Source organism: Monodon monoceros, unplaced genomic scaffold, assembly GCF_005190385.1.
Source record: "Monodon monoceros isolate NGI ecotype Baffin Bay Population unplaced genomic scaffold, NGI_Narwhal_1 Super_Scaffold_22, whole genome shotgun sequence".
NCBI lineage: Eukaryota > Metazoa > Chordata > Mammalia > Artiodactyla > Monodontidae > Monodon > Monodon monoceros.
Window position 1 is genome coordinate 21,788,436 of NW_021703779.1, and position 12,778 is coordinate 21,801,213.

General features: G+C 36.3%; 1 protein-coding gene across 2 annotated transcripts in view; it reads left to right on the forward strand.

Moving 5' to 3' along the window:
* POLA1 (DNA polymerase alpha 1, catalytic subunit) overlaps positions 1–12,778 on the forward strand; it is a 311,176-nt gene that overhangs the window by 158,482 nt on the left and 139,916 nt on the right. For both annotated transcript variants that reach the window (XM_029240606.1, XM_029240607.1), the window contains exons 33-34: positions 6,034–6,212; positions 8,042–8,173. In XM_029240606.1, coding sequence (XP_029096439.1) covers positions 6,034–6,212; positions 8,042–8,173 — 311 coding nt within the window. The remainder of the gene's footprint in view (positions 1–6,033; positions 6,213–8,041; positions 8,174–12,778) is intronic.

A 12,778-nucleotide genomic window follows, 5' to 3' on the forward strand; every position in this document is an offset into this window, starting at 1 on the left:
TGTATGGATTGTATGGCAGTTCTATTTTTAATTTTTTGAGGAACCTCAATACTGTTTTCTATAGTGGTTGTAAAAACGTAGAATCCCACCAACAGTGCACAGGGGTTCCCTTTACTCTACATCCTTGATAACACTTGTTACTTGTTGTCTTCTTGATGATAGCCATTCTGACAGGTGTGAGGCAATAGCTCACTGTGGTTTTGATTTGCATTTCCCTGATGATTAGTGAAGTTGAGCATCTTTTCATGTGCCTGTTGGCCATCTGTTGGTCTTCTTTGGAGAAATGTCTATTCACGTTCTCTGCCCATTTTTCTAATCAGGTTGTTTGTTTTTTTGGTATTGAGTTGTATGAGTTCTTTGTATATTTTGGATATTAACTCCTTGTCGGATATGTTATTTGCAGATATCTTCTCCCATTTAAGTGGGCTGCCTTTTCATTTTGTTGATAGTTTCTTTCCCTGTGCAAATGCTTTTTAGTTTGATGTGGTCCTGTTTGTTTATTTTTGCTTTTGTTTCCCTTGCCTGAGAAGACGTATCCAGAAAAATATTGCTAAGACCAATGTCAAAGAATGTACTTATGTTTTTTCCGGGAGTTCTATGGTTTCAGGTCTTATTACATTTAAGTCTTTCATCCATTTTGAATTTATTTTTGTATGTGGTATGAGAAATCAGTGTGAATTTCTTGTATAACATACATACAGAAAAGTATGCAAAAGCCTAACTGAACAGCTTGAGGAATTTTGCTAAAGTAAACACATACCAGTGTAGTCAGTCCTGAGCTCAAGAAACAATATATTACTACATTCTCAGAAGCTCCCTCGTATTTCCTTCTAGAAATTATCCTCCATGCCCCACCAGAAAATTACTATCATGACTTCTTACATCATAGATGAAGTGTTCTTATATTTCGATGCTGTGTAAATTATGTCTTTACTCTTTATGTCTGGCTACTTTCGTTCAATATGTTTGTGAGATGGGTCCATGTGGTCGTACTTCATTTCTGTCTAGTATGAATATACTACACGGTGTGACTTACCTACTTATGGGTTCTTTCCACTCCGGGTGGTTATGAATAGTGCTGCTTTGGGCATTCTTGCACGCCTTTTGTTGAACAATTGTATATATTTCTGTTGGGTATATACTTAGATGGAGAACTGCTAGGTCATAGGGAACATGTATGTTCAGCTTTAGTAGATATTACCAACCTTCCAAAGTGGTCCTACTAATTTAGGCCCGCTACTAGCAGTGTCTGAGTGCTCGACATTCTTACCAATACTTGGTGTTTCCTCTCTCCTCCATTTTATGTGATGGCATAATGTTGTGGTTTTAATTTGTGTTTCTTTGTTGACTAATAAAGTTGAGCACCTGTTCTTATGCTTATTGGCCATTTGAATATCTTCTTTTGTGAGCTGTCCAAGTCTTTTTCTGCTTTCCTGTTGTCTTTCTCTTATTGATTTGCAGGCATTCCTTTTATATTCTGAATGAGTTCTTTGGAAATATATATCACAAACATCTTCTATTTGGAATGTTTTTAGTATATATCACAAACATCTTCTATTTGGAATGTTTTTGTTTTCAAGTATAATTTATGTACCATGAAACATACAGCGTTAAGAGTATTATGCAAACAGTTTATCAAAACAATATTTCCATTGCCTAGAGAGTTCCATTGCACTCTCCCCAGTCCATACCCTCCCCCTCACAAAAGCAGCCACTCATCTGATTTCTAGAACCATAGTTTAGTTTTGCCTATGCTAGAATTTTATATAAATAATCTCCTCTGTTATATACTTTTTGTGTTCAGCTTCTTTCACTTAGCGTATTTTTGAGATTCATCCATCTTGTTGCGTGTCAGTATTCTGTCTTTTTCATTGCAGAGTAGTATTCCATGGTAGATTATACCAGTTTGTTTATTCATCCTCCTGTTGATGGACATCAGATTGTTTCCAATTTATGGTTATTATGAATAAAGCTGCTATGAACTTTCTTATACGAGGCTTTTTATGGATGTAGCAGTCACCTTTTAAAAATTCATTAAATATCTTTTCTTTAATCCTACCAAGTTTTCAGTTTGTATATTGTTCTCTAAGAAGTCCAGCTATATGAAAGCTTGGGTTCGTGGAAAGGATTCATTTGCTAGAAGAAATTTTTAGAAAAAAATATTCACAGTAAGACTTCATTAATTAGCTTCCCTTGTAGTTTGAGTGATTCACATTACAGACAACTGCTTGGGAATACCAGTTACTCTACTCATTTGGAGTTTCATTCATATGGATTTTTCCCTCTTCCCCAGTTGTATGAACACATGTAATTGACTTTACTGTAGTTATTTGCAGTTGCACTAATAGAGACCTTGTCTTTTGGAGGAAGAAGATTATTTAGTCAGACGCATCAGCCTTAGTCTAAACCTAATGCTTTGAGTCTGGAGTATTTTAAATACTCCCTGGAAATGGAGGCAAGTGAACATTCTAAAAACAGATAGTTTACAATTGTTAGAGAATTGTAAAAAAAATAATTCTGTGCTAAATGTGTGGTAAGAATGTGGCGATCTTAAGTATAACACGGCACTGCTGAACTCATCCCCTCCAGTGCCTGTGCTGTTACTTTCTATAAATACTTCTTGAAACATGAGAGCTTTGATCCTGTCGCCAAAATAATGTGAGATCCTATAAGTTTTCTAATTATAAATGACAGTATTTTAATTTTGTTCCGCTGCCCCTCTGTCCCGTCTCGTCGTTGTTGCCCTCCCCCACTCCCCCACTGCAGCCCAAGCAAAACGGTGCGGCTGGGTCACGACAAGCCACAGGGTTGAATTAAAGCACACATCATTTCCACTCCTGCTCTTCCCCCACGTAACTGGTGCCAAGACCAAGGAGGCTGCTCCTCCTTTTACTCTGTGCTGGACCAAATGATTGAAGTCATCTGTCAAAAGCTAGTCCAGTAGAAGTGGAAGATCTCTTTTCAGCTGGGGCATAAAGTTTGTTTCTTTAAGCCAGTTGTTCAGAGAAAGCTCTCATTAGAAGAGATGAGGAACTTGGAATTCAGTTTTGTATCTCTTGCTCGCTCAAAGACTACTGTGATTACTTACTGTATGGTGTGCAGTTTAATATTGATTATGCCCTGTATATGCATGTATGGAAACTGTGATTATAAAGATTTTGCTTTAATGTCACTTCTGACAAGAGTGCTTCATTTTGGAGGGACAGTAACTACGAATGGAGTTCTATGTAGCAGCTGTTTTGTACATTTTAAAATTCAGAATCTACCTCTAGGTGGCAGCACCAGATACTTTTTCCCTGTTGTTTCGTTCCAGCCTTAACGAGTTATGGTTTAAGCAGTAAAACTTTTTTAAGTTTCCTGAAACTTCGAAATAAGCTGCTTATCGCCAATTTTGTGCGGATTTGGAAAAATTAATTTATATGTTGAATAAGTTTGCGGTTTAAGCATGGATTTTGACCTTAAAAAAGGATTCCAGCAGCAATGATCCATACTTTTTACATGACTAATTATATGTTTTCTTAAAAAGATTTAACTTAGCCCTCCGTGATTTTTCTGTTGAACTTATAATTGTCCTTCCAAGGAAATCACTTTTTTGTGATATTTTTGTATCCAAGTAACTTCTTGTACAAGGATCGTTATATACCTAATATTTTAGGGTAATTACACCGTCTTCTCCCTTTATATTTAAAAAATTTACCACTGACTTATGGCCAAGAGTGCTGAGGTGAAGTCCCTTCTCTTGAAAGAAAATCAGCTTGCGAATAAATCTGAAGTAATTAGGTAGGCCATTTGTTTTCGTTGCTGCCGTGGGCAGATAAGGATTGTGGAAATGGACATTTAAAGTAGGCATTTCATAAGGCCTGGTAATTTTTCATAACTCTTGGTCACTTGCTGGGCTTTTCTCCGTAAGCAGCAAGGCAGCCCATGTCCAGTTGTGTGCTCAGCAGGCAGGCCTCCCCAAGCCTCAGGTGCGCTCAGTGGGCATGGCTGGTGGGGAGGCCTAGAAAGAGATTTGATCGCTTCCTTGTTAGAGCCCAGCCAGTTTTGTCTATGTGCAAAGCCAGCTTTGTTTTGTTCCTTGATATTTAGGTTGTGAAAGAAGCTTGTCTTTCAGAAAACACTTATTATTTTTCTGTTTCCTTACTTTTTGAGTAGTATTGGCCTGGGAAATTGATGAATAATTATACCGTCAGAGAAAAGGTGGAGCTACTTTCTCATAATCGTGAATAAAGCAAGACATTATGTGAATACAGTTGGATTCACAGCTAGCGGTTCAGGAATTTGCAGCAGTTGCCCTTCACTACAGAGAAGAAATGGCACCATTCACAGGCGTGGGCATGGTCTCTCTTACTCCTCTGCCCCTCCTTGTCTTTAAATGAGAGGGTGTATGTTCCCCCACACTTCACTAACTTGCTGTTGCTCTTAAGCTATAGGTAACTTGTAAAATAAAAATGTATAGTGAGTCTTGGGGCCAAGTGACCTATGTTACAGTAACCAAGAACAGTTTTTCAATTTGTTTTGAATGTGTAGTCTTTGTTTTTATTATACACTATCATGTTGGGAAATACTCACTTTGATTAATTACTACAAAGAGCAGCTATTAACTTGCTGTGCAACACGAACGTGCGTTTCATATATTTTTCCAGATTTGTAATTTTGAATGAATATTAAATGGTGGATTAAATGATGTTTATTTTTTCATTCACGTGGCATTTATTGGGTGCTTACCAGTGATAGGCACCACTGAAAATGATTTGTCCCTAACATCCGATTTAAACTCCAGAAGTGCATGGTGGTGGTAGTAGCTCCATCTTGCAGGTGAGAAAACCAAGACTTAAAGTCTCAGTCTTTTCATTCTTTGTTCAGCACCTTCCCACTGTGTCAGTCAGCCCTAAGTCTTTTATAATTAAAGAGATGTCACTTGACAATTGACCAGATGGGATTTAGGATCTTGTCACTGAGTTCTGAATACATCTGTTAGATTATCTAACTATGCAAGCTGTTGATAGAGTTACAATAATTTTTAGATGTTTTTGGTATTTGAACTTTTTTGCTCAGTGACTGTTTTTATTACTTATTTACCTTTATACTAAAACAAATGATAGCTTTCTTTAGATTACTCAGAAGCCTAGAATTCTTTGGGATTGCTAAGGAATGCTTTCAAGAAAATGTTATAAGATACAGTGTGGAATATCTTTAAGGGTAAATCCAAATAGTACATTTTGACATATGTGCTTTGGTCAAAGGCAAGTTAAACTGGTTGGCCTTATAATCGTTTCTTTTCTCAAATAGCTCGGGGAAACAAGATAGTGTAAACTATGCATCGATTGATTTCTTGTGTTGTTTTGATTGAAATATAGAAGGTATATTTGGCTTCAGTACTGTCGGGGACATTTTGGCCTATAGAGTTTGTAGATTCATTGTTTTTGCACATATTTTAAATTTCTGAATTCAGAACACCAAAAAAAAACATGTTGAGTTTTGACTCAGATGCTGCTACTGAATTTTAACCACTGAATTAGATTGCAACCTACATGCTGTTAACTACTGAGCCAAGATGGAATCGACCACTGCATTGAAATCAGGGTTAGCAGTGGTGTCTGCGCTTGAAGGAGTTGTAATAGCAGTGAACTTGTTTTCCGTAATGGGATTTTTATTCTCTATTTTCAGTTTTAATGGTGATACTTTGATTTTAGGAGATTTTAACAGTGCACATTTTTTTGAGATTTTCATTGTAACTTTAAGAAAATAGTAAAACCATCCTATAGCAGTAGTTGCTTCCAAACGCAAATGTCCAGTGGAATGTCTCTGCATTGTTTCGGTGCAGTTTACTTGTTTTGTTTATAATCTCCTTAAAAAAGGAAGTCATTTGTCTTGGTGATATGAGCCTCTATCTTGAGTTCAAATGGTTGTGTAGTATGTGCATGAATTTGAAATAATTCTTTTCTGATTTCTCTTCTTTGGAGTATTTTTGGAGAAGGGAATTTAAATAATTGTACCTGTCTGAATTTATTTTTTCTTTAACATTAATAGGACTTGACGCCACCCAATTTAGAGTTCATCATTATCACAAAGATGAAGAGAATGATGCTCTCCTTGGTGGCCCAGCACAGCTCACGGATGAAGAGAAATACAGGGACTGTGAAAGGTTCAAATGTCCATGCCCTATATGTGGAACTGAGAATATTTATGATAGCGTCTTCGATGGTTCGGTTAGTTGCTTTTGTTTCTCTTGTTTGTTTGTTTTGTGAGTGAACTAGTATAAAGTCCATTTTCTCTCTACTATGTATATAAAAAGGAAAAAGAAAACACAGGTTTTTATGTGTTTAAAGAATTTTAGCATCATATGAATTCTGCCTTCACAGCTTACTTATTTCTGCTTGAAACCTCTTAATAGAGTATGCTTGAGTATTGTTTTTGGTTTCCTAGAATGCTTGGCCTTGGTTTTTTAAATGGAATCTCTTAAAAACTCTGAATTATCTTAAAGTATTTTTATTGTAATTCCTTAATTAGCAACCTGTATTTCTCCACTCCCAGCCCAATTTATTAAGGCTTAGAGCAATATTTTCCTTTATCTTAAATCAAGTTAATGGGGAACTAAGTGTTTTTGGAAAGTTTTTGTTTATCTTTACACATCCCACTTGCCTCCTTTTTGACAAAGGTACTGTGATTATCTTTGCTGTCTTTGCATATCAGGCATTAAAAAAGTCACAGGGAGACATTTCTCTAAAGAAGTACTGCCAAAAAATGTATCATTGACCTTGGATCAGAACTTGAAACTTAGCCAATCTACTTGATTCCACTGCAGTGTTATACATGTACTAGCCATTGGCAAATGAGTAGGCAGCAGAACCACGTAAAACCTTGAAACTGAAAGAAAATACGTCCTTTATCTAAATTAAAAGTAATTATTTTAAGTTAATTTGGACAAACAGCAGATGTTTTGCATTTTTTTTGAATCAAAACAAAGCAGTCTTTGGAAGCAAGTGCAAGGAAGAGGCAGACACAGATCAGCAATACTTGCTAAATCCTTGAGTTTTGCTTCATTACAGCTGTAAATAAGATAGTTAATTGCATGGAGGCTTGACGACTTGCAGATGGGCTAACTGTGGAAGAGCCCGATGTCAAGCTCTAAAATCTCTTCCACCTGGAATTGCTTCGTGTGGCGGGGTAGGGTTATGTACCAGATTGGAGCAGGAAACCAAGATGTTTAAGTATCAAGAAGGAAAACAAATGCTCCAGGAACCCCAACAGTTTCCCTGAATATTACATTTGCTTTGTCTTTGTTTAAAACAAAACAAAACGTTTTCTCCAACTACTAATAGTTCATTTTTTCAAATTTTTACTCCTCCTCTCTCCCCTCTCCCAAATACATTTCATTTGTTGGGGGGCAGTGGTTACAGAAATTTTAGATTTGCTAAGCTAACAATAAGTGATCACTTTGTGGTGTAACGCTTAAGTTTTAGGCTTTATTCTTGAAATTAAGTTGGCGATATATATGGAGCAAACTGTTGTCATTAACGCTCTTGCTTTGCCTTGGAATGAATTAAGTGCAAATTTAAATTCTTGATCAGTATCTCTAGGAAGGATGTTTATTTCCAATAATGCGACTTCACTGGTATTTTCAGAGGGGAAACTATTTTATCCATAGTCTGTCGTGTATTGAATGTAAAAAAAGTAATTTCAAGGTTTTCCCTTGGGCTTTGTACTCCATTATGATGGTGGCAAGAGTAGAAGGTATGTGGTGACTGAGGGGATCTTTGGGAGGAAAGTGGTTGAGAAAATAAGGTTAAAAACTTACCAATAAGACGCAAGAGGGAGGAGATATGGGGATATATGTATATGTACAGCTGATTCACTTTGTTATACAGCAGAAACTAACACACCATTGTAAAGCAATTATACTCCAATAAAGATGTTTAAAAAAAAGCTTACCAATAAAATGAATTTAAAATATTGTACACCAGGACAGCATGTAAGTTTTTAAGCACAAGAAACCTTTTATAACCTTTTGTGTACTTGTCTGTCTTGACTTCTGTAGGGAACCGATATGGAGCCCAGCTTGTATCGTTGCAGTAACATCGATTGTAAGGCTTCGCCTCTGACCTTTATGGTACAGCTGAGCAACAAATTGATCATGGACATTAGACGATGCATTAAAAAATACTACGAAGTAAGTATCCATAATGAGTGTCTTACATATGCAACTTACTAAGGTTTGGTACTTGTTTTAAAATAAAATGATACGGTTTTTGTATGAAACTAAAATTTTGAAAAGACGGAGGAAAATGATTTGATTTTTCTGTTGGGCATTTCATCTCATTAATGAGCAGTATTTTTAGTAATGAAGTTTTTGCTTTTAAGGAAAAATGAGAATATAATCAGGAAGTATTGTAGTTTATTGCTGCCTAAATAAAGTGAAGTTAAATGGTCACTCAGATTTTCGATCAGAGGAGGAAAAATCAATATCACCTATCTTTGGCAACTAGAGCCGTAAACTCATGTGTGGTGATTTTATTTCTGTTTTACTTTTTTAAAACTTTTTATTTTATATTGGAGTATAGTTGATTAACAATGTTGTGATAGTTTCAGGGGTACAGCAAAGTGATTCAGTTATACATATATCTATTCTTTTTCAGATTTTTTTCCCATTTAGGTTGTTACATAATTGAGCAGGGTACCCTGTGCTATACAGTAGGTCCTTATTGTTTATCCATTTTAAATACAGCAGTGCGTACATGTCAATCCCAAACTCCCTAACTGTCCCTTCCCGTGTGGTGATTTTAATAAACTGCCAACTAGCTAACACTTTGTGTTTATGTGGTCATCTAAACCATTTCATAGCTTAGTTTTCCAAAGAAATCAGAATAAACATCTTTTAAATTTCAGTGCTTTTGTCTGGCATTTTAAAGAAGAATGTCTAATTTTTATAAATATATAGGAAAAGTTCCAGAACAGTGAGTGAGCTGTCTGCATTAGAAAAAAGGCTCCTTTCAAAGTATTTGTTTTGGTTTTTAACACATTTCATATGAATTAGTTTTCTTCTCTTCAAAAGTTAAAATTAAAAGAAAAAAACACCACATTTCCCACTTGATTTTTCTTAGTGTTTCATTATGTCATTTGTCATCTAAACAAAATTTCTTTTACTTGAAAGTTCACTGTAACTTAGGTAAAGAGGTTATGCTGGCAAGGCATTTCCCAAAAAATGCTCTGACTCTATTAGGTAAGACTCTTGACTTTGATCAATATCATCCTATAATTTCTACTTATATGTTAGTTAACATATAACGTAGCATTATGTTCTTTAAAATCGAACTCATTAAATGAAAATCAAGTATTAGATCATTAGGATGAAGAGTAAAAGCATAGAGTTCTAGTCTTGTGATTTTGGAGTAGAATAATTTGTATTCGTCAAGAAAAAAGAACCAAGTAGGTTTGTCTGAAGATATTTTTAAAATAATAATTATGGCTACATTTTGGGAAATCTGAAACATTTTAGTGAATAATCTGGTGCTGTACTTAATGAACAGTTGGATGGGAATAAAGGTTATCTGTGGGTTCACATTCCGCAGTAGATGAAATGTTCAGCACGTGAAATGTTAGGCCTTTATTTAGCATGAAGAGTCCAAATCAAAACTATTCAGCTCGTTTACAGACCTCATTGAGCAGAGCATGATTCTTGACTCTTGGGAAGAATTCTGAGTTTTCTCTCTGTGTTTAGTCTATCAAAATCTTCACCATGGAAATGTTAATACCAGAAGAAGCTCATCTATTTCCTTCTCTAAGAGCGGGCAATCTGTTTTGACTAAGTTGAGAATAGGCAGAAAAATGATCTTCTGAATAGTTAGAAATATGCCCTAACTGAAAGATTGATTTCTAACTGTGTGTGTGTGGTGTGGTGTGGTGGTCGTGGTTGTATAAGTATTTTTCAAGCTAAATAACCTAGTTTTACGCATCCAGACGTTTAACCCAGGGTTTCTATAGCATTTGTTTTAATTGTCTACCGACCATCTCACTAGCAGCAAGTTAGTTTTCCTGTGTTAACTGCCCACTTGATTGACTTTCCTAAGGAATTTCTAATTAAAATACCCAAATGTCATTCCTACACTTGAAGAAAGATATGATTGTCCTCAAAATTAAGAACTTGTTTCTCTACTTTCTGTCCTTAGGCATATGTGATTGTCTAGAAGAGAAAGAAATCCATTATTCGTTCTTTCATGGCCCCATGATGAACAAATGTTTCAGATATTCTCAAGATCAGAGCTTTTATACAGAAAGCTCATGCACCTCCAAGTTACAGTTTATTGGTAGCGTGTTCTCTTTCTTCCTGACCCCAGACTTAAGTGAACTTTGCCAGTAGAGGGATATGGTGTTGAGTTTCTTTTGCTATCATGCCTCAAGTGATCCTGATTACAGTTAGTTCAGTGTGATGTACCATAGCAGTGGTAATCCAGCTGGAGATCAGTACACCAGGTGTACTGGAGATAAGGATGTTGGTACTGAGTACTGAGATCAAAGTGACTGTTCTCTGAAGCTAATGAGCAAAAGAGTTCCCTCCTATTCTGCAAGTTAAAAAATGCTGCCCACTAGACATAAAGTTGTTAGTGGACTGAGAACAAGAGTCTCCATATTTTTTTCATTTTAGTTTTAGAATCACTGCAGGCAAGAACAACCTACATTGAGAAAGGAGGCATCTCCATAAGGAAGGAGCTTTTGTAAGACAGTGGAGGAGTATAAGGTACTTGACCAGACACTGTAACCTGCCAAGGAACACAGTTCTAGATCACCAAGAAATCTGGCTGTCAAGAACAAAAGGGCCAAAGTTTAGGGTAGCAAAGTATACTTCTTAATCACTCTTAAAAAAATACACCACATCTTCTGTTATATTCTGTGGTGAATAAATAGTGCTGACTGAATAAATGTGATACAGCAAACATTAAAATTTTTATATATCTGAGAATCAGTCTGTATCGTAGTGTTTTAATATTGGCTCCTTTAATAGCAGGGGAAATGCTTTTTTCTCTCACCGTACAGCAATGATTGTATCCTTCGGATTCTTGTTTCATAGAACATTTAAATTTCTGTATACATAGAAATACAAGAAGCACCAAGCAAGGATATTTCAAGTAATATATTAATTTCCTTAGGAGGAAAACAACTCTAATGCTTTATCTCGAGATTTGATGAAGCATTGGAAGACTTTGAGGCAGCACAGAAAGCTCTAATTCAAAGTTGATTTCATGCCCCGGTCCTAATTGGTTCCTCTATACAAAGTTAAAATCGAACTGGTATTTCTTTGAAAATCATAAAAAGGCAGTTTAAAGACTATATCTCTCAGCTTTTAAGGATGTTTTTAAAAGACTCAATCTTACAGTGAAAAATTGATATGTGTTTCCCCTCCCCTTAAATTCTGCTTCAGAAGAGCAAATAGACACACACACACACACACACACACACACACGCACGCACGCACGCACAAAAGGGGAGAGAAACACTAGCTAATCTAAATTGGGAAATGAAGAGGGCTTTTTTTAAGCATGAAAATTTCATCATCTTGTCAGCTGGCAGAATGCCTGCTGTGTGGATTCACAAAGGCTAAGAATTACACTTTCATGAAATTTTCCTCACTAACTGCCCTGGTTAATTTGAAAGATAACCCACTGTTCTAATTCATTCCTCAATTGGGCGGTGCAGGTTTTGTCTTTGATCTGACAAAGCATTTGTGTTAATCGTTTTGGCCCTCCAGTAGACACTCTTGGGATTGTGCTTTTACAATAAATGTGTCTGTGATAGCTCTTTAGTCTATTATACTTACAATAGATCCATAGAACTGGTAATTAATTCTCCACTGCTTTGGAAATGGGAAGAATAGGTGTAGCTCTGTCAAGTGCTGCTGGGAAGTTTGTTTAGCTGGTTCATTTTTGAAGTGTTCCCCTCAGCCATCCATGAAGCAGCCGCAGAAGAGAATGTGAGATTGAGATGCTGCCTACCCTGAAGACTTGCTGATAAATGGGAAATCTGACCCCTCTTGGTACCTGGGAGGGGGGTAGTGGGTCATTTACTTTCATCTCAAGTACTATTAGTTATAACGTACATTAAACCCTCATTTTAATACTTAAAGAGCCATTCGTTTCTAAAGGTGGATAGTCAACTGAAATATCCTCCTCAATTCCCATTGATGGCTTATGCAGGTTTTAGAGTGTTCCAGTGGGGCGAAATGTATTTCTCACCAGCCTTGTAGTGTTTCCAGCAACTTGTAAAGGAGCATTACTTGGGGCACTTCACTATGATGTTTAAACAGAGGTATTGCTGGCCCTGCATCTAGAAAAATTAACAGTTAACAGCTAGTCAGTGCTATGCATATGATAACATTGATTAGTTGCTAGGACCAGAAATAGGTGATTGAATTCCTTAGAAATTTGCTGTTGGTTTTACAGTCTCAGAATTTTCCTGACATAAGCTTTCTGAGGACAGGACCTGTGCTTTCTTCGGTGTCTCATCTGTGATCTCTGCTCCAGCCGTTTGCTCTCAATAGTGTATGCATTTTAATGTTTAGTAATATACTTTCTTGTTTTTTCTTTAAATTCTTTTTCGCACTGCTATCATATTGGCAGAAGGTTTATTAGTGGTTCACAAGATTCTCAGGCTAACACAAGACTCCACGTTAATTTAAGGTCATGAAAGCATTAATATAGCCCTTTGTTACCCTGTCTTTATTTTATGTCACTGATTACTGTTGGTTTCAATATATGCCCATCTCCAAGTTCATAGCCTTAAT